This window comes from Chlamydotis macqueenii, chromosome 1 (genome assembly GCF_036417535.1).
Source record: "Chlamydotis macqueenii isolate bChlMac1 chromosome 1, bChlMac1.mat, whole genome shotgun sequence".
Taxonomy (NCBI): domain Eukaryota; kingdom Metazoa; phylum Chordata; class Aves; order Otidiformes; family Otididae; genus Chlamydotis; species Chlamydotis macqueenii.
Genome location: NC_141556.1, coordinates 212,213,712 through 212,235,558, shown reverse-complemented (window position 1 = coordinate 212,235,558; position 21,847 = coordinate 212,213,712). Strand labels below are relative to the sequence as shown.

Below are 21,847 nucleotides of genomic sequence, written 5' to 3'. Positions count from 1 at the left end.
CATCAGCCCATTGGGTCAAACCAAATCTATAAATACTCCGTCCACAGAAGTGGTCAATAGTGGATGCTCAGGAAAAGGGTTATATCAGAGCACATGCAAAATGATCCCTCCTATTTTTCACTTTCCTTTCTCCTAGCAGGTTTTCCGGACTTCAAAAGGTAGATATTGCATTTGCATCATGTTTAATAGGTACAAGTGGAGCTGACCTCCAGGAATGTGGCATCAGGTGGGCCTACAAGTTCACAACATTAAACTCAGATGCATGCATAAGTATATTTGCTTGCTTGATGCAAACATGCCTGACAATATTTAACTAGGTGGGTCCCAGTTTTAGTATCTCTTCACGTTGAAAATAGGGATGGAAAATAATTCTGCCTTGTTTCGCAGAGTGTGGGTCCTGCTTGGGAGTTTAGTTTTGGGTTATTTGGGGGTTTGCTTTTGTACTAAGGAAAACAGTTTCTTTAATAGCCTGTTTCCATTCAAGTAATTTAATATGCGCAGAGCTGATGAGCAGATAGTCCCTGCCCAGCAGGGCCGACAAGAGGTCTGTAGGATCACCGGTGACATGGAGCGAGTGGATAGGGGTCAACTGCTTGCTGTGTCTTCCAAGATGAAAACAAAGAGGTCTCAAATGAAAGAGGTGACACATCTGAAATGTGCAAAAGGACACGCTTTTCACACTATTTGTTGCTAAACTCTTCCTTTGACATGGTGGTTGCTAAAACTTTGGAAACGTTCAAGAAGCAACTGGACATACTCACAGTAGATAAAATTCACTGAGAAGTATTAAATGCAAACAGCCCTCCTAGAAATCACTGGGAGATGCCCTGAAGAATTATATATGTGTCTACCCATCTTTTACATTTTAATCCTTCTTTAGTCATCCTCTTTTCACCGGTCTCTAAGGTAGGGGAATCTATATTCAATAGTTGTTATATGCAAGGAAAAAATCTGCCACAAACCCCTAGACAAGACTTTCCAGAGCTCAAATCCATCTTCTGAGCATAGGTTTCTAGGCTTGCACATTCCACAGAGGGAAACCTTTACCTAGGTGTGTTTTTCTGCCTGTATCACCGCTCTGTAACCTGCTTGCTGGATGCAGTCCATGACCAACAACCACTCACGAGCTCATGAAACAGAGAGATGCAGTGGGCGTATGCTCTGGGGAGCATGCCCTACTGCTATGACCTTCCAGGGGGTTTCCTGAGCATCTGTGAAAAAGGGGTGGTTCGTGGTTTGCAAAGGAAATCATTTGACTTGTACCAATGATTTGGGTACAAAATATCAGCAACTTGTATCCCAAGGGATGCTGAACCTTCTGCAGCCGAGTGTAACTGTCCTCTCTTTGGTTCCAGGGGGATTATGTGTGGATGGACCTCAAAACCGGACGGGAATTCGATGTCCCCATTGGAGCAGTGGTTAAACTGTGTGACTCTGGACAGATCCAGGTTGTGGACGATGAAGGCAATGTACGTACAAAGGGTTGTGACGACCCTTCTTCAGCTCTATGGGCTGACTAGACCAGGGGCCATAGGGTCATGATGATGGACTTTGTCAGGGGCTTCTTGTACGTCCTTGGGAATCAACCGTGCCGTAGTTTTCTGTTTATAAGGACAAGATAATTTTGTGTCCCTACTTTTGTGGTGGTACTAGGAGTGAAAGGTTAAAAAGTTTCTTGAGTACAATGATAGTAGAGGCCTCCAAAGTACATTTAAATAGTGCTTTGAGCAAACTCACCTTGACCTGCTGTTCCTCTGCTCTTATCCAGTCCTTCCTGACCTTCTACCAATACAGGATGTGCCCAAACACTGGTTCTCCTTCAGTCTCCCGCCTCTACTTCTGCGCAGTGGTAGCTATTTTAGAGGAACATCTGTATCACAAGCAGAGGATGACCAGAGGAAGTTCTCTGTCCTTTATAATTTTTTTTTCCCAGCCTGAGATAATTGTAAATGCTCTCACTCCCTTCAAGAATGGTATAAAGAAATTTGGTTCAGCAGGGTCCTTGTGTCTAATTTGTAATGGCTTTTGAAGCCCTTTAGAAGTGATGAGTCTAAACAACAGTCTGACAATAAAAGTGTGATTTTGCCACCCCTGTACATCCCTCTCTCCTTATCTAAATAATCTTTTCTCTACCCAACAGTATTTTGTGGCAGAGGGTTAACCAATGATGTGAAAATGTAGTGGTGTGAAGGGAAGGACAAATCTGCTGTTTGTTAAAAACACTCCTGATGTGCTGGATGTCCATGCTGCCCTGGATGATATTCCTGCCAGGATGGCTCATGTTTCATGTCCCTTGCTGCTCCAGTAAACCAAAAGATGTTTTCCTTCTCCTGCTAGGAATCTTTCAAATTAGTCCCTGCCATGTCCCAGGAATAGAAGCTGTGGCCTGTGTACTAATGCTCTCCCGTGTATGTTCTTCCATCTTGTTCCATCTGGGTGGGCTCTTTCTGTCTGTCATCCCAGTGGTATCTCATTTTACTTATCTTTCTCTGCCCTCACTCTTTTCCCAGGAGCACTGGATTTCCCCACAGAATGCCAGCCACATCAAACCCATGCACCCTACCTCCATCCATGGAGTGGAGGACATGATCCGCCTGGGGGACCTGAACGAGGCGGGAATCCTCAGGAACCTGCTGATCCGCTATCGGGAGCACCTCATCTATGTGAGTGTCCTCCCCACCTCCACCTCTTACTCTGCACTGCACCCCCTGCTCTCCTTTAGCTCTGGGGAACCCATATGGGGGAAACCTTGATTGAGCTGAGCATTTGGGTTCCTGCCTTCACCTGGACCCAAGTGGTGGAGGGCTTCTGCTCTGTAGGGGACATATTGCAGAGTTTGTGGATGTCCCAGAGAAAGACCCCATGAGTCACATAATGAGCAAAGTCTGTGCCACCTCACTGTGTAGCCCCTGTAGAAGTTGTGGGGATATGCATTAACTTTCTGCACACACAATAACCAGCTCAACCCAGGCCGTGTGCATGCTGTAGCAATCCTAAAGCAAAAGCCTTTGGCAACTGCATGCTGGAGGTGGGCCTTCTGCCTTCTCCCCCTGAACTAGTAACCCATTCAATCTAAGTGGGTGAAGATAACAAATACTGGAGATGCGAGGGGTGGAGGGAAGATGAGGAGGTGCATGCGTGAAATAACTGGGAGCAATGCAGTGATTGACTCCCAGAACAGCTCTAAAATATCACTCCCATCTGTGTTTATGACTTAGCAGCTCTGACTTGCCTGGGATCCTGTTAGCTGATCTCTGGGGACAGCAGTGTCCTTCCTCAGGTCAGCTCAGCCATGTCATGCCCACTGGACCCAGTGCAGCCTTGCCAACCCAACCATTCAGAAATTGAGGGGTTTACAGGGAGCCAGCCAGAACTGCATCTCTTTTCTGCAATGACGTAGAATTGTAGAATAGTTAAGGTTGGAAGGGACCTTTAAAGGTCATCTAGTCCAAATCACAAAGACCACCTCCCCAACAGGACAAGAATTCAAGTCTCTGTGCTGGCTTTATCAGTGTGCTATATGCTGTGTTCCATTCCTCTCACAATAAATTCTTCACAACCGGCTCAGGCAGATGCCTCTCAGGGTCTTTTCACTTCTCATCCCCTCTCCACTTCTTGCAGCCGGGCCAGGCCGAGTCGGGCCCGGTTGGCCGACCGGCGGGAGACCAGAGGGTGAGGGCCGCAAGGCCCATGAGGCTTGTGCCTCACCCTCTCTACCCCCGCTTCAGCTTCTTCACCTTTTTTTTTTTATTTTCCCCTTCTTAAATACATTACCACAGAGGCGTTATCACTGTAACCAATTGGCTCGGCCTCGGCCACCAGCGGGTCTGCCATAGGCCTGGCTGAGTCCACCAGACAAAGGGGAAACTTCCATCAGCTTCTCACAGAAGCTGCCACCGTAGCCCGCACTTCTACAGAAAACCAGCACACCCAAGAAGTATAGATAGCCAATAATTTGTAGCTGGTTGGGTCATTCAGGGAACATTTATCCATTGAGCACTGGCCCCTTTTCTCCTATTTGTGGACAGCCTGCAGTGATACCAAATGAATTCCTGCAGCACTCTCTTCCTCTCTGATAAAGTTGGGATCATGTTGGATATTTTTTCAGCAGTGTCCATGTATCACTCCCAGGGTTGCTATGTCATCAGGCAAGTGCCTGTTGCCTCACGCTGAAGTGACTCTGTAACCACGTGGTTTCGTTCCGAGTTCTTTGGGTCTGATGGTGGCGGTGCCATGTGTCCTACAGAGCTACTGCATAAGGGATGGCCACATCCTACAAAGGGATTTGCATCACAGAAGTTCCAGGTTACTGTGCCTTGATTGCTGTACACCACTAAAGGCTTTGGAGTGCCAGCCCACAATCCCGGGCACAACACAGCAACCAATGCAATCTCAAAATTAGAATGACACTTTCAAAATGATGTAGAGTGCAAAGCTTGATAGGTACGTAAACCACCCCTGTCTACACGTGTGTTGTTGGAGGCTCAGGAATCCAGCTTTAGATCTTGTCTTTTAAGAGTGGTGGCACTAGAAGGCATAGATTTGTGCTGAATGTGGTAAATAATGGTGGCAATTTTGCAAAGCCAAGGTGCCATATGGATGCCATGTGGGTAGGGGATATCCAGTCCCTGGAGGTGGTTTTTCTGTTAGTTTGCTCTGTCTTAAAGCTGGTGAAGCTCAGTGTGACTGTACCTTCACTGCCTGAAAGAACTTCTGAGCCTGATGAGTAAAGGGTGACTTTTCCACTGGGCCTTCAGTCCCTCTTGTTTCCTCATTTCCTTAGCTTTGTGGAGGGTGTAATTCTACTCTAATAAAATGTAATTTTCCTTTTTCTCCTTCACATTTTACTCATAAGACAAACTGCGGCGGGAGGGTAAGTATGACTCTTGGCGCTGTCATTTGCGATCTCTGTCATGCCTTCCACTGGATCACTTGTTTCTGTTCACCATTGTGGCATTCTCGTTTACTTTGCACCACCATTGCTGCTGCTTCACAAATGCACTGAGAGCATCATCCCCTTTGCCGCAGAGCTTGACCCTCATGGTAAAGTCATGACACCTTCCCAGAGCTGGAAAATCCCCAACCTGTGAATGTGGTTAAAGCTGTAAGTGCTTCTCAGTAATGGCCTCAATTTGAAAGAAAGAAACTTCTGCAGCAAAATGAGAAAAATTTCAACCAGGGCTTGTTGCCCATGGTTTGGCTCGCATGCAGTAAGAGAAATTATGCTGAATAGCAAGAGCATATGATGGGGAGTTTGCACTCCTGAGTAAGTTTAAATCTCTTTATCTGGAGATGAAAGCATCGCCTGCTGCTGCTTTCTAAGGGTTCCCAACGTGCAATGATGTTTGGTAGAGGTTTAACCTCATAAAAATCCAGATGAAGTCAGCCCTGGTGTTCTGGGTAGTGAGGGAAACAGGCTCAGAAAGGATTTGTTTGGGGCTAATTAAAATGTAGGTCATGCAGGCAGTAATGAATTTACACTGAGATGTGGTTCCTGTGGTCACTATGACAGAGACCCTGCCTGTTGGTAAAGGTTTATTTTCCCAAGGCAGGAGTGCTTTGCAGTAGAAACCAGAGAGATATTTCCATGGAGATGCCCTTTGGCCTCTCACCAGCAAAGTGGACAAAGTTTTGCATGCCATCAGCTGTGAGAATTGGGCAAATTGTGTTTATCAACTAGGAATGACCTACAAAACCAAGAAATAGTACAAGAGTTTGTGCTGACAAAGTATTTTGTGGATCACAAGGGAAGGGTCAGTGAGAGCATCCAGAAAGAATTCCTGCAACTAATGGTTAACTCCTTTAAAAATCTCACTGGCTGCACTGGGGGCAGGGCAGACCATCGTGGCTGAAACTCAGGAATTTCAAAGACCTCTGCAAAGAGCCATTCTTTCTGAGAAGAGGCTCAAGGAAGACTAGAAATGTCCATAAAATTAACCGAGTGATAAATTGTGAAGAGGAAAACAGTCTCCTAAGTATCTCGCCCAGGACTGGAAGGAGTCTTCGGGTTCATTGAGGATCTTGGTGACATAATCCCATTCGGAAATTGTGCTCACTCCTTCTCTAAGTACTAAGCTTACCTGATCCATCCCTGTGGAAGACTGCTCTAGGACTTCTCTGCTCCTTTACTCCAATGCCTTCTTCTAACACCCAGTCTACGTGATTTCACAGCCAATTTCTACCCTTTGCATTTGTGACAACTTTGTTCTTGACCTTAAAGAGCTTTTTTTTCTTTACTGGCACATAACCCCCTGTTACAGGAAAGAGTATGGTATCCTTTCTCAGTTGCCACTGTAAATTCAAACCTCACCTGGGACTGAACAGAAAGTTGCTCTCTGGTGTTGGTCCTGAGGCTAGAAAGTGATGAGTCCCTCAGGGCTTTCAGCATCCCTACTGTAGGACACAATTGCCACCTACTGGCTGCCTTTCAGCAAGCCTGAGCTGGTGGGGTGTGTTGTGTAGATGGTGGCAAACCAACTGTTATCTAACTCCACGCAAGCTCTTTCCGTCATCATTGAGGAATACTGGACTCGGTGGGAGAAACATGACCTGGGGCTGCCAGCTCAGGTCTGCAGGTCTCCCTTTCCAGTCCTGTCCCCCGAAGTGGTAGTTATTTTGCTGCCTTCAGAAATTACAAACAGCTCAGACTTTTATTCATCAGCCAGTTTGCAACATGCACAAAAAGAGGAGCAGCCAGCAGAGCACGGAGAGATTTTCTTCTCGGTTCACAAGCATCCTTGCCTGTGCCACTTCGCTGCTTTGTGCCAAAGGCTTATTGTTGGTTTTACAGCACGCAGATAAAAAACTGTAAGGATTATTTTTACACTGATTTTTTTTTTCCTGGAAAGAATATATGCAGCACTGAGGGCACTTTCAGAGCCAGTTCCACCAGGAAAGAAAGGTGAGATTAATTTTGTAACTTTAGTTACCAAAAGTTAACCTAAAGAAGGTGACTTGGCCCCTTTGAAGTCATGGAGTGAAAGTAGCCTTTGTCTCGTGCCTCTTGGTTAGCCCAAGATGAAGCCTCGTTAACTCACTTGCTCTAGACACCAACTTTTAGATAGCTGAAGTACAGGAAGGAGATCCTTGTTCTCTGCCTTGAGCTTGGGATGTGGCCAAGCCTCCTAACCTCAGAGCTGAGCAAGATGACAAAGGTCATGAGTCCTTTGCTGAGGTGCTTGAGAGAAACAGCTCCTGGGAGTGCAGAAATGAAAGTCAGACACCACAAAGGGGTTTGCTACTCAAGGCCCAGGACAACTTTGCTCACTAGAGTGCCACAGAAAGGATGGGATGGACAAAAGGCCATTTCCCCAAATGACTCAGAAACAGCTGAGAAGGGGTATGTCAGGACTTTGTGGGCCATACCCATGTGCATGGGACAAGTGGAGAGGTTTGGCTAGGCAGGGATGGTAAGAAGAATGTGTTGCAGAGGGAAGCTTAGCAGCTCTGTTGTGGATTTTTAAAAAAAGGTTAGGCAGACATCTGTCAGGAGTAGTTTGGATCCAGCTGGTCCTGCTTTGAGATAGGGCAATGGTCTCCAGGTCCCTTTCATCTCTAGTTTCTCATAATTTATGCAATGCAATAAATATGGATGGATATGTGCTGCCTCTGGCGATATTTGTGCAACTACAAACTTGACTTGAAACTCTGAATCTTAACTGAGGAGCATCCAAAATATGAATTAAGGCTTGAATCCATGTTGTGCATGACCAGGGCTGAGTATGAACTGATTTAGATCGTTTGGGACATTTGTTCCAATTTTGCTATAGGCTCCATCCTGCAAGCATCTTTGACTTGAACATCATCTATCATCCAGCTTTTGAAAAATCTTGATTTTTCTGACTTCCACACTCCATCCAAGCTGCCAAAGCCTCTCAGCCACATCTCATTGTCCCCATAAACCTTCATGTGCTTCTCCTCCAGACATACACTGGTTCCATACTGGTGGCAGTAAACCCCTACCAGCTCCTACCCATCTACTCACCTGAGCAGATACGTCTGTACACCAACAAAAAGATTGGTGAGATGCCACCACACATCTTTGCCATTGCTGACAACTGCTACTTCAACATGCAGCGCAACAACAAGGACCAGTGTTGTATCATAAGGTGAGTCGGTGAATTTCCAAATGGGCCATATTGTGAAAATGGATACTGAGCACCTGCAACGTGGTTAATAGGGAACAGCTTATCAAATAGATTCAAAAATCTGAGTGAACTATTAGATCTTCCATTCACATGTTCCTGGTGCAGGAGTGGTCTCTGTTTGTAGTCACTGTTCCTAGTAAAGACGCTTTATTGATTCTTTGGTACTTACCCTACAACCCAATAGATCTCATATTAATCTTTAATCTGTGCTTTTAAATTTAAATTCAATGCTGCTACAGATATCAAAGATGCAGAAATATATACATTCTGCACAAGGAAGGGCACTGGACCTGTGCTTGTTCATACTGCTGGACTGGTGTCTCCCTTCATGGCTCTGCTCTGGACTGGTCAATCTTGGGCACCAAGAGATGGCTGGTCAGTTATGGGTATAGCTCACTCCAGTGTCTGTCCCAAATGATGCTGTGAACCAGATTTGGTTCCCTCAGCCCTCCAACACTGTCCTATCCAGTTCTGAACCCTCAGACAGATTTTGTGCTTTCAGGGCACCACTTCTCTCCAAGGCATGCCTACCTTAAGTTTAGTTGTGTAAAAACATAACTGGAGCATCCCGTGCACAGTGTTTCAGACATGTGGGACTGAAAAGGCTGTGCAGTAACGATAACCTTGCAGGGATAAAAAAGCATCATATGAGGCCTACAGGAGAGTGAAGGCCAGGTGTGATGCAGTGTGCCTGTGGCCAGCCAACCCTGAGAAGTGAGGCAATTGAGCCATGGGACCAGGGCTGGTTACTGAACATCAGGAAGGTCCATTTCAATCACATATATTGGCTACCCATATATCAGCCAGGCCATAGACTCACACGGGGGGATTTCTGCCCAGCCTTTCCTTCTGTACCATCGCAAGATATCAGAAGTTATCTTTCAAGTGGAGAGAGAGCTTTGCAGAGTAACTCTTGCTTCCTGCTCCATGATCTTCTCCTCTCCTACCTGCCTCTCAGTTTGACATGTTAGGGGACCTGTGAAAGTGCCTGCCACTAAAGGCAGTGTTTCACAGTCTGCCTTCTAGTGCATTTTGGCAGCTCAAGACTGGAGATGAAGATGCCCCATGGGACCAGCCAGCCCTTGGACCACAGGCTCATGGTCTGGTGAACATACCTGGAAAAGCACTGTCTGAAAGTCCTTCCTGACCTTCTTAGCACTAATTGAATGGTAGTATTTGCTGACAGAACCCAAACCCAAGGAACAACTTGGGCCAAATGGACTCTAAAGCAAATCTGGATCTTGGCTGGAAGCTATCCGGTGCTGTGTCCTACCATTTCTCCTACAACCAGTCCATGGGATGCTGGAAACCCATATTCAGCAGCCTCACCCTACTTGTGCTAACAGAAGAGGCACAGAGACATCAGTCCCTTGAAGACAGAGAGAGGACATTGGCAGGGGTGCAGCAGGGCTTTCACTGACCTCAATTTCTGTTGTCTTTGCAGTGGTGAATCTGGAGCAGGGAAGACAGAAAGCACAAAACTGATTCTGCAGTTTCTGGCAGCCATCAGCGGTCAGCACTCCTGGATTGAGCAGCAGGTCCTGGAGGCAAATCCCATCTTGGAAGGTGAGGCCTCAGATGACAGAGGAGTCTTTTTTGCTAGAAAAAAAAAAATCAGATTCAGGAAACATAAAATATGGCCAAATGTAAGTCTCTTTGTTGTATTTTGAGTTTCAAAAGTGACAATTTTTTTTTTTAATATCAGAAAGGTGATGTAAACATTTGTTAAACAACATGTTTGGTTTCCTTCCATCAGAATTTCTTTTTCCAAGACAAATATTCTGTAATTTGGGCTCTGAAATTTTGCATTAATATTTTTGACAATTGTCATTGAAAGTAACGTATTTCAGCCAACCTAAAAAAAAATTTCAATTATTTTATTCACTTAAAATTGAAACATGTGGTTTTTCCACTTAAATAAGTACTTTTTTTTTTCCCCAAAATTTCCAGCCAGAAACCTTAATTTTACCTAATTCTCTATGCAGTCTGGGATTTTAAAAAGATGATCACTAAATACAGCAAGTTTTGAAAAATCTCACCGTCTCTTCCAGTGCTGGAATTATAACTGTATGCAGAGCACCAATATCCTGTAAATGCTGTGTTCAGCTAATGAATTTTTTGTTTTATTTGACCATAGTTGCAAAATACATATTCCTATTCTTTGCTGGTTCAGCAAAACATGAGATTAATTTGACCAGAGCTTCACAGACTAAACACCTTGTGTTGGCAACACACAATAGCAAACCCACCTTGTCTTTTCAAGATCAGTGAATGGCGATAGAATTCAGAAAATGAAATAAAGGCAGTTCAAGAAAGAACCAGACAACGAGAATCAGCTCGTTGGCCTTAATAGGTACATTGGCAAGCTGTCACTGTGATCAGCCCCACTGTTTTAATTGGATGTCTGTAAATTAAATAGGTGATCTGACCCTAGCGTGGTGCCACATGGACCTTTTACACTTAGGCAGAAAGGTAGCATTTTCCGTAAAGAATAATATTATTTTTACCTCTCCTGCTACTTGCAGAGAGCAGAGTTCTGCTTGGTAAATAGCCCCCTAGGAATCAGCGTAAATTTGAATATCCTAAGTGCTTTCTGTGAGTAACGCTAGCAGATAAGAAAGTCACTGGCTGAGCTTTACTTCTCTGTGCTCCACTGGAGCTTCCTTCAGCTGTGGAATGAAGAAGCAACAGGGCTCTCAGGGAGCTGCAGGGCTGCCTAACCAACTGGTGTTGTAAAGCATCATGGTGCGTGGCATGCACACAGGGTGTTTTTCAACATGCACTTTAACCACTAAGACTGAGGGGAAGAGAGGCTCTGTATTTCTGTATCATATTGCATCTCCATCACCTGCCAGCAATCCCAGAGCTGAGGCATGCTGGCCAGGGCGCTCATGCCAGTGGTCCACACTCCCATGAAGGATGGATGTGGGTACCTTTCTCTGCTCACAATCTGTTTGCAGGGCAATGTCTCTTTCTGGAGGTTGGCTTAGTCTCTGCATTTCCCCGAAGGACGAGCTCTTTCCTTTCCCTCTCAGTCACCAAATCACTCACTGGCAGCTCTGTCATTTCCCACACAGAGTCACCTCGCACACTGCAGCATCCTCCTGCCCGCCTTGCTCAACCCTCTTGTGTTTCAGCAGCTGCTGCCAAAATCCTGCTGTCCTAGCCCTTCTTCCTGGTTAAGGTCATCCCATTCCCATGCCTCCTTCTCTGTGCTTCTCTCTTTATTTCCAAGGACAGTCATCTGTGGTATATCGTGTTTCCCCATGCTGAGATGAAATTGGGCCAGCCAATCTTAGCTGAAAGGTTTTGGGACTGCTTTTTACCCTCTCAGCCTCATTCTTTTTTTTTTTTTTTTTTTTTTTTTTTGGCCTATGAGACCAGAGCCGTGATCCTCCCTGCATCAGGTCCTCTCTAGCCCACTGCAATTCATTCTTTCCCACAGCTTTCGGAAATGCAAAGACCATCCGTAATGACAACTCCAGTCGATTTGGGAAGTACATCGACATCCACTTCAACAAAAGGGGAGCTATCGAGGGGGCGAAGATTGAGCAGTACCTGCTGGAGAAGTCCCGAGTCTGCAGGCAGGTAAGGCGATACATCTGCAACATATGGGAGTGGGTCAGTCCATATTTGCAATGCTGTTCTCCTCACAGAGCTGACACTTGCTCTTTTACTGCAGGCCCAGGATGAGAGGAATTACCATGTGTTTTACTGCATGCTGAGAGGAATGACAATGGAGCAGAAGAAGAAGCTGGGTCTTGGGAAAGCCACGGACTACAACTACCTTGCGATGGTGAGAGGCTAGTGAAGTAAAGGTTTGGTGGGCTGATGCAGTGAGAGGTTCTTAGTAAGGGAGAGAGAAGTGAGAGATCCTTCCTCTGCAGCTAAGAGCTGTTTTGCTGCTCATGACCTTCCTGAGTTGGGGCTGTTCAGCCTGGAGAAGAGGAGGCTCCGGGGAGACCCTGCAGCAGCCTTCCAGTGCCTAAAGGGGGCTACAGGAAAGATGGGGAGAAACTCTTCAGCAGGGCCTGGTGTGACAGGACGACGGGTGATGGTTTCAAAATAGAGGGAGGTAAATTCAGACCAGACATCACGGAAAAATTTTTACAATGAGGGTGGTGGAGCACTGTCCCAGGTTGCCCAGAGAGGTGGTGGATGGCCCATCCCTGGAAACATTCTAGGCCAGGTTGGCTGGGGCTGTGAGCAACCTGATGTGGTTGGAGATGTCCCTACTCCTTGCAGGGGGGTTGGACTGGATGGGCTTGAAAGGTCCTTTCCAACCCTAACCATTCTGTAATTCTTTGTCCCACCACTGCAAGCCTCTCCATCTTAGACCAAACTCTTAACCCCTGTGTATAAGGCAGGTTATTTTCACTCTTCCCGGGAAGCAGGACACAGACTTGGATAGTTTTTGTGTATGATGTCCAGGGCACTTGTTTGGGTATATATCTGCAAACAGATTGTTAGACATAACCTGATGCTCTTGCAGCAGTGATGGATGAGGAGCAATGCACAGCTGCATGGTGCACTCTCAGCAGCATATGATGCTGAGCTGTCTCTCCTCCTCGTGTCTGACTGAGCCAGCAATTTCCAGCCCCACTCTCTATATACTGGTGTCACAATCCAGAGGAGCTTGTAGAAGCAGGTGTAATTAAGGCTGTCCCGTCATCAGCAAGGCTAGCACTCAGCTTTCTAGCCAGATCGGTGAAAGCCCCTGGCATATTTCCTTCTTCCACATTTCCTTTCCTTTCCTTCCTTTCCTTTCCTTCTCGTTATCCCCATCTCAGCGAGCTTTTTCTCCGCTGCTGATTGCAGACAAACAGAGGGTAGCTGGGGACAGCAGGGCAAGTGCAGATCACAAGGCTGAACACCAAATCATAGTATACACCAAAGGGCGAGCCAGATCCACAGGTTCAGCATAATCTTTTGCTTATTCATCCCTTAAACAAAATGGCTGCTGATTTAGAGGAAAGCCCTGAATAGTTTAGGGTTACACCTAGATGCTTTCTGCTTTACCCCATGCACTGTGTGACCTCTTCATCTCCCCAGGGTAACTGCACAACCTGTGATGGCAGAGATGACAGCAAGGAGTACGCCAACATCCGCTCCGCGATGAAGGTCCTTATGTTCACCGACACGGAGAACTGGGAGATCTCCAAGCTGCTGGCTGCCATCCTGCACATGGGAAACCTACAATATGAAGGTAAAAGGATAAAATACGGGGACGGGATCCAGCGCACTTCTCCTTATTCTGCCTGGTGAGCGGGAGCCAAGCTTAGGGACAGAGGTGTCCAGACCACCTGCCAGCCATGATGCCGTATCAGGGACTCAGTTGCTTACTGTGCTGTGTAAGGACAAGAAAGGAGGAATAAGTCCACCTGCCCACTCTGCAGCGCTGCCAAACTCCAGTATGCTCAGTGACGTCCACCTTTTCTGAGTGTAGGGAGGTTGAGTGTGGCCACAGACCATTCAGTACACTCAAGTTTTTCAAGGAGAGACAAATGGAGTGTTTGGCAAGCGCTGGTGTGATTGGAAATGCCTTTGTAAAGGTACCAAACAGCCCTGCTGTCAGAAATGACATGGTGATTTAAAAAGCCTCTTTGGAAGACAGAAGTTAAAGCACTTAGATGCTAGAAATGTTTTCACCTTAAAAGACATTTAGAGTAACTGGCAGAGCAGAGCACAGTTCCTTTGCAGCCAGCAGCAAGATTCCAGCAGCCACGTGAACTTTTCTCTGACTTCTGATGACCAGATTTTGGCTGGCCATCACACAGAGGCAGTGGAGAAAGACCCTTCCCTTCACTCCATCTAACTGCTGCAGAGCTGTGTCACTTGCTGACTACTTTCCCTCTGCCTTTCTTCCGCCAGCTCGGACCTATGACAACCTGGATGCCTGCGAGGTTGTTCAGTCGGCGTCACTAATCACTGCGGCCACATTGCTGGAGGTCAGTGGCTCTGCGGTGCTGGTGTCCCCTTTTTGGCTTGTTCCCATATTCCCAGTGTTGTGGCAAAGCCTCATCTGAGTCAGGTTCTCATTACACCACAGGCTCTAGGAGGCTGGGGAGGCCTGGGTAAGCCATGCTTTGTCCCGCGCTGGCAGCATGAAGGTGGGGGTCTCCATCTGAGCTGGGTATCTGAGCTCCTCTTCACGTCAATGGAAACAAGCACACACTTTGGTGGCACGTCATCCTAAAAAGTACCTCCAAACTAGCTCAGTCCTTAAAATATTATGTCACCTATACTATGTGTATCTGCAGTGATGTGAGACGACTCTCACCCAAACCATCCATACAGTTGCTGGAGCATTCTTCAGTGGCCACCCCAGCAAGTAACAGGGCTCCCTCAGGGACACCATCTCATCTCCATAGGCACCTCTGGTCCCAGCATGTGATCCACAACTGTCTGCAGGTTATTTTCATGTACTTTAGGACATTTCCTTGTCTTCATCTCAGAAGTATGAAAAAGAATCAATGGGATGCAAAGCTACATTCATGCTGGTAGGATATGACTTTGCAGGCTTTGCTTTTTCATCTTCTCTCCCCACACCTTATTAATATCTCACGCTAAGTCACAAGAACACGTTCCATAGTAAAAAGCTGTATAAAGTGTTAATTACTCTCTCTGAAAATGCCTGTGACATCATGTGGGATATTTGTCCTGTACAGCTAAGAAAAGTCTTTCACCTCCAGCCATAGGGCACTGCACTGTTCCTCTCTGGCCACGCACATTCAGGCCAGTAGCCCAGGGTATTGTAAGGGCTCCTTGTGTTGTAAAGTCAACAGTTGTGTTTGGTGGTATCTTTGCCAGGTTGACCCTCAGGACGTGATGAACTGCCTTACCAGCCGGACTATAATCACCAGGGGTGAGACCGTATCCACCCCTCTTAGCATGGAACAAGCACTGGATGTCAGGGATGCTTTTGTAAAGGTAAGTCGTAGGCCATTCCTTTCTGCTTTTGTTGATAAACTGAAGAAATCTGCCAATTTTGAGACCAAAGTATCCACCGCCCAGGAAAAGTGTCTTGCTTGGTACTCATGTGAGTTCAGATCAGCAGATGGCCTTGAAACTGTGTTCTCATTGGGATCCACAAAGAGTTGAGATGGAAGGACTCTAGACAGCCTAGTCTTCAGGGGATTTGCAATCTGGACTTGAGACTGTCTGTACTCTAAGTTGACCTGTGGAAGGAACCAGCATTCTGAAATAACTTCAAAAAAACATCCCAGCTTGAGCCCCAGGGCTAGATCCTCAGCTGCTATAAATCAGAGCAGCTCTATCAACACCTGTAACACCCACACCAGGTGCGGCCAGGATTTGGGCATGTCTGCAGCAGTAAATAAAGCTGAATGCTGGGAGAGGGAGAGAACAGTTCAGCAGCTGTCAGAGTGCTTAGAGAGAGCGTTGCCTGAAGCTTTGGGATGCTGAAGGTTGATGGGGTGGGTGTATCACTACTGTGCTGTTTGTAACCACGTTTAAGGTTGCAAAACAAGCATCAGATTTTGGCCAGCTTTGGCCTCCACTCTATCTGTATGGAACTGGTAGCTCAAGCTAGCTGATTTGACACCAAACTAGTCTGCAAATTCAGACAGCAGCTTCTCTGGTGGTGATGAGTCTTTGGATCAGGCTCCCCTCCTGGTAGCACTGCTGTAGCTTATACCAAAAAAAAAAAAAAAAACAAAAACTAACTAATAATACAGTAAAACCTGGAGTTCTGGAATTACTGATTTAATTACTACATTAAATCAGCCAACTGTTCAATCAGTGCTGTGACATTTAAGTCAGCACCTTGTCCAGGTAAGATGTCCTTGGCTTGTCTAGCAGTGTTACATGGCTCTGCTAATCTGTAGAGTGAGATGTTTGGAAACCAAGGAAAGGACTATCTGGCTTTGGAGTAAGCTCATAGATCCAAACTTTAGGGATTTTGCTTTCAGTTGTCTTTTATCTAGGCTTTCAGTTCCATTTTCCTTGATATACACAATGACTCTTGAAACTTTAAACCCTGCCAAGAGTCTAGCATAAATGTTGGTGAGCGTGTCCTCAAGGACTGTCCAGCTGCTGGCCATGCTTTAGGGGACTCTGTGCCCTCTGAATAGTGCTACAGACTAGCAGGGTGAACTGCTAACCTGTCTCAGTGAGCTCCATCTTTGGATGTTGCAGGGAATTTATGGGCGGCTTTTTGTGTGGATAGTGGAGAAGATCAATGCTGCAATTTACAGACCTCCTTCCCAGGAACTCAAAAGTGTCAGGAGATCCATTGGCCTCCTTGATATCTTTGGCTTTGAGAACTTCACCGTGAACAGGTATGGAGCCTGCAAAAGGACAACCAGGTCTTAACCCTCCTTCACCACTCCAGGCTGAAGGTCTTGCAGTCCTTTCACCTCTCCTGGGATGGACAGGACTGGACTGGGCAAAGCTTTTTTTTCTATATGAGAGATTATCAGAAGTAATCACTTTCATGCTGCGTCAGACAACAGATTTCCTTTAATTGTTCAAGTACTGGTCACATAGTAGCCATAGGAGATAACCTCCAACAGATTGGTTTAGGCAGCACAGGTGTAATGGCTATAACATTGTTTTGGGGAGAAAACTGATTATCTGAACCAATAAGGAAATTCTCAGCCAGCAGCAACCTTACTGAGTGGTTGACGAGGTCTGAGAGTACTGCTTCAAGCATGGAGAAAGATAGAGCATGGTGGATCTAAAATGGCCTTTCCTTGACCTTCCCTCCACAGTTTTGAGCAGCTTTGCATAAACTTTGCGAATGAGAACCTGCAGCAGTTCTTTGTGCGCCACGTCTTCAAACTGGAGCAGGAGGAGTACAACCTGGAGAACATCAACTGGCAGCATATCGAGTTCACTGATAACCAGGATGCCCTGGACATGATTGCCATCAAACCCATGAACATCATCTCCCTCATTGACGAGGAGAGCAAGTTCCCCAAGGTGTGTTTTGGTCTCAGCCCTGCTGCCAGGGACTCTCCTGTTTTTATCCCCTTTGCATGCTGGCACCCTATAAGAGGTCTGATCAGCCCCAAACACACATTTGTCAGTGAGTTACCTATTATTAGCTTTTATTGTGCTGTCACATTTTCTTCTGTGAGTACTGCAATCATGCTTAAAACAAGTTACCATTTCTGGTGGAAGAATACACCTGCAAGAGGCTCAAGAATAGCAAAGTTTAAGATAAAATAATATTAAATATACATCCTTTGGAGCACTCTCTTTAATATAGCATGGCATACCAGCAATATTTAATCCATTTATTTAATTTCTACTTTTGAGATATCTCCTCCAACACATCTCAAAATAAATACACATTGTCACCCAAGACAGAAAATAAATGCACTATTGATTGGAAAATTAATTTAATGGGACAAACCATGCCTAAACATCTGATCTTTTGTGTGTGCGCAGGGTACAGATGCCACCATGTTACACAAGCTGAACTCCCAGCACAAGCTCAACACCAACTATATTCCTCCAAAGAATAACTATGAAACCCAGTTTGGCATTAACCACTTTGCTGGAATTGTTTACTACGAAACTAAAGGTAAGGGGCAGCTTCTGGGGTGCTGCAGGTGTGAGGAGATGCTCGGGGGAAGGTGAACTGCTGCTGCATCAGAGCAGAGCAGGATGGTAGCCCACAGCAGTGTCAGTTTAGTCCTTTTCTGCTTGCAATGACTTGGCCCTCCAGTGGTGCCCATGAGCTGCAGAGTTTGGTGCTCTTCTGCTTGTGTGTGCCCATGAGAGAATTGCAGTGCTCTGCACCTCATGCATCTTTGATCCAGTCCCAAGATGTGCCTCTCCCTTCTCTTGGTCTCCCTTTCTCTGCCCACTCATTATCCCCATTATCTCCCCGAGAACAGCCAGTAGCTCAGCAACATCTGGGTTGCTTGCAGGGTGCCTCCTGGCCATGTTGCACTGTGTCATGTACCTATCTATGTGTTATCCCATTATGCTTCTAGGTTTCTTGGAGAAAAACAGGGACACGCTGCACGGAGACATCATTCAGCTGGTGCATTCCTCAAAAAACAAATTCATCAAGCAGATCTTCCAAGCAGATGTGGCAATGGTAATTCAGGCGAGAGAAGATCTTTGTTCATGGGGGTATTCCTGGAAGGGGCAGAAGATTTGCAAAGAGTCGTATTGCTCTGATGCTGTTTGGGGTATTCCAAACCTGTTAGTGTGAGCCAACCATCAGAAAGCATTCATGTGGTATCATGGGTATGTCCACACTCACATCCCCAATTCACTGAACTCAATTTGTCAAATATTTTGTGCTTTGATTACTTCTCTCCTAATTGTGTAGGGATGGGAACAATAAGGTTTGTGATCGTAGAAATCTGAGAAAGAGCTAGCCCTTCCAGTTGAGTGGTCCAGATCTGTGTGTAATAGAGTGAGAAGTGAAAACCAAATACTTGTAGACCAGAGCAGAGTGAAGGGACAGTCTGGCTGGCCCTTAAGCGCTGCAGCAGAACTGGGAGGGACTAGCCAACAGTCATGTTTTACTGTTATGACGGCAGAGAGGGGGGACACTAGGTGTGAAAGCTGAAGTTTAAAGCTCCTCTTTCCAGATTTCAGTTCTCCAGGAGGGTTTGTGCTTGCTCCGTGCTCAGTGTGGGATAAGACCATGTGCACTGAAGCTTTGGAGAAAGACACAGTTGCAGCCTTAACTCTTCCTGCCATATGTGAGCATTTATCAGCCTAAATGCTGAGATTAGTGACTATTTCACCATTAATAACACAAATATATGATGTTTTATTAAGTTGGACATCCACATCTCCCTACTGAGACATCATCAGGCCTGCTCCCAAAATTAAAGGAGAAAGAGTTTTAAACTATCAGCCTTGCAGAACCTGAAAGTCTACGCAGATAGGTCGCTATGGCCAAGCCCTCCAGGCTTTCCCTAAGCAGAGACATAAGCCTGCAGAAGATTTGGGGATAGTTTTCCAGAGCAACCAAGTTTTTTAGAAGTTGGAGTCCTATTTCCAAATGCCAGCCAATGCCACTGATGGTCCAAGGGACTTAGGGACTCTCAGGAGTGCCAAACAGATTTAAGTGCAGAATTCCTTGGCCTGCTAAGGGAAAGAAAATGTTTACATTCCCAATAAATTTATTTAAATAGGCTACAGATGCTTTTTCAAGCCTTGTTCATAACCCTTAGCCACTGAGTTTTGCTCCTCCTGAGATTATGATCTTTTTTTTTACTTCATTAGGAGCAAGATAGCATTTATCACCCCCAATTAAGCTCCCAATTGGCATGACACTCCCAGTGGGTTCAGAGCTATCCCCAGATGTGGATACTCCTGCTGAACTAGACGCTAACTCCCTGAGCATCAGTGCTGCCGTTTACTTTGCTTTTTATTGCTTGTTCCTCACTGCTTTTTATTTTCAGTGCAAGCTTTGCAGTTTACCTTGGAAATGATTTCTTGCTTCTTTGGGCAGGGCAGGGATGAACTCTGGGGAATCGATGAGAGGGAGCTCTGAGGTTTATGTAATCGTGCAAACTTTTTCACAGGAAGACTTACCAAGCACCTTTAAAAGAAGCTGGAAGTATATGACAGCAAAATGGAGATTTTCACCTGGACACTGTCTAGGACCTGAGAATTGAGACCTTTTAAAACATCAGAGCACTTTTTATAAAATGAACCATTTTAGTTCGTTTAACTAAGCATTAGGTTAGTTCCATTAAACATCTTCAGAATCTGTCCTGAGTGGTGATCTCTGTGCTTTGATACTTTAATGATCTCTGCTTTTCTTTTTTGAATGAGAGATTTGTAACCTGACTGGAACTGGAAGAGGTGTAAACGTTGCATACCAGCTCCCCTATCATGCACAATGTTGGTATGAACTGGGAGAGCTCAAATCCCCTCAACGCCATTAAAAAAAAAAAAACAAAAAAAACCTGCGCAGACAAGCAGGATCCAATATGATAATTTTTCCATTGCTTTCCACTAAAATTCAATAATCTTTGCAGCCCTTTTCTTAAAGCACATTCCCCAAAAGGAGGAGCAGATGAGCATGGGCTATGGGAATTGACTGCAGGTAGCAAAGTGCTGGGGCAAAGACCTCTTCTTGGAAGTGGGCACTCCTTCCCTGAGCATCAGTGAGGTGATCTGTGGAGAAACCTTCCAGAGACATTCAGGGAAGATCAATTAAATCTAACATCTTCTCTTGAAAGGAGACAAGTCGCTGCTCTGCTCAGGGCTAAATCAAATAATGAGGCATTTTTCTCAACGGCTTCCAACCTTTGGTCCTCAGGAGCTTATCAACGAGTTTGTGGGATTTTGTGAGCCAGTGAAAAGCAAATCCATGCTTTACATTCAGTCTTTCAAATAGGATCTTTATACGCAAGAAACTTGAGAAAGCCACAAATCAGAGTAGTTTGAAAGGCAGTCAAGAGTGTATATTTGAATATTGTAGCAGCTATTTGGTCCCTGAAAGACCTGATATTTGTGCGCAATGAGACCCATGTGGTGAACTGGGTATTGGTGGAGCACACAGGGCCGCGCAGCCTGATTTGTGCATGCCCATCACGGAGGAGGTCTATCGGCATGTGCTTGCTGAATCGGAACATCGCTTTGAGCAGCGCCAGGTGAAATGATGGATTCGGTGGGAGTTGTACACTGTTCCTCTGAGGAATCAGCCAGCATGGTTTGAGAGCGCTGCTTGCTTGAGGAACAGGTAGAAGGAGCGATGGGGGATGGAAAATGGTGAAGGGAAAACCAAACAGAAATTTCAGTTCTGTAGAAACTATCAGATTACTTGGATTAAAATTAGGGTGGACGGGAGAGATTTCTTTAGAATGTTTGTGAAAATTTGCTTTTCCCTGGCATCTTCCCAACCACTGTTTATTGAAAGCATTGATCACAGGAGAGCAGGGATATGTGAGGGAGAGGAGTGGGAGTGGCTGAGACTGGATGAATAACGAGTGAGGTTAAAAGATGTAAAGAGTTGTTTCCAAGAGGCAAGAGCTGGACAGTGGCAGTTCCCTCAGTTTCAGGGATGTGAAGGTGGAGACAAAGGGGAAAAGCCAGGAAGGCGATAGACAAAAACTTAAGAATTAATGCATTTTATTCTTGAGATATTCTAACAGCTGGACCTCCAAGACTAACTAATGTCAGGCTCCTATTTCAATTATTCCTTCTTTTCACTGTTTGCTCTTCTCTGTCTCTGTTTTGTTTTTTTTTTTCACCTGTGCTTCATGTAGTTTCTCTGTGGCTATGCATCCAGTACATTTGGCCAGTCGCCAACACCCACACCAAAGGTAAAACGAATACACGAGTTCCTCTGTTGTATATTCACCTCTCCTTGGCAAGGATTGTGTTTTGCTCTTGTCAGTTTATTCCTCTTCCTCCACTATCTATAGAGGATCCATTTCAAGTGAACAATGTGTCAGAGAACACTTTTATGGCTTGTTGAACAGATGCAGGTGAATGTCATTTATTTCTAGGATTCAACTCAGAAGAGCTTTGTAATGATGGTAATTAGGTTTGGATAAAATCAGAACCAGCCCAAGCCAAAGTTCTGGGGATTTTTTTTTCTACTATGTGAATAATTTTAATTAACTTCAGATGGATCATCTTTGGAATTTGGCTGTTGTTTATCATGGTGCCACCATTGGCTTTAGTAGGACATTACTCCTCCATGTAACTTCAAATCTGGCCCTGATTTGCTGTTTTTGGAGCAGGAAGCTGAC

General features: G+C 45.5%; 1 protein-coding gene across 1 annotated transcript in view; it reads left to right on the top strand.

Moving 5' to 3' along the window:
* MYO7A (myosin VIIA) overlaps window positions 1–21,847 on the top strand; it is a 104,432-nt gene that overhangs the window by 40,615 nt on the left and 41,970 nt on the right. The window contains exons 3-16 of the mRNA XM_086743081.1: window positions 1,356–1,469; window positions 2,511–2,663; window positions 7,924–8,108; window positions 9,592–9,713; window positions 11,593–11,735; window positions 11,830–11,943; window positions 13,200–13,353; window positions 14,019–14,095; window positions 14,958–15,077; window positions 16,305–16,447; window positions 16,880–17,090; window positions 17,562–17,697; window positions 18,113–18,219; window positions 21,359–21,415. Of these exons, the coding sequence (XP_086599207.1) occupies window positions 1,356–1,469; window positions 2,511–2,663; window positions 7,924–8,108; window positions 9,592–9,713; window positions 11,593–11,735; window positions 11,830–11,943; window positions 13,200–13,353; window positions 14,019–14,095; window positions 14,958–15,077; window positions 16,305–16,447; window positions 16,880–17,090; window positions 17,562–17,697; window positions 18,113–18,219; window positions 21,359–21,415 (1,836 nt within the window). The remainder of the gene's footprint in view (window positions 1–1,355; window positions 1,470–2,510; window positions 2,664–7,923; window positions 8,109–9,591; window positions 9,714–11,592; window positions 11,736–11,829; window positions 11,944–13,199; window positions 13,354–14,018; window positions 14,096–14,957; window positions 15,078–16,304; window positions 16,448–16,879; window positions 17,091–17,561; window positions 17,698–18,112; window positions 18,220–21,358; window positions 21,416–21,847) is intronic.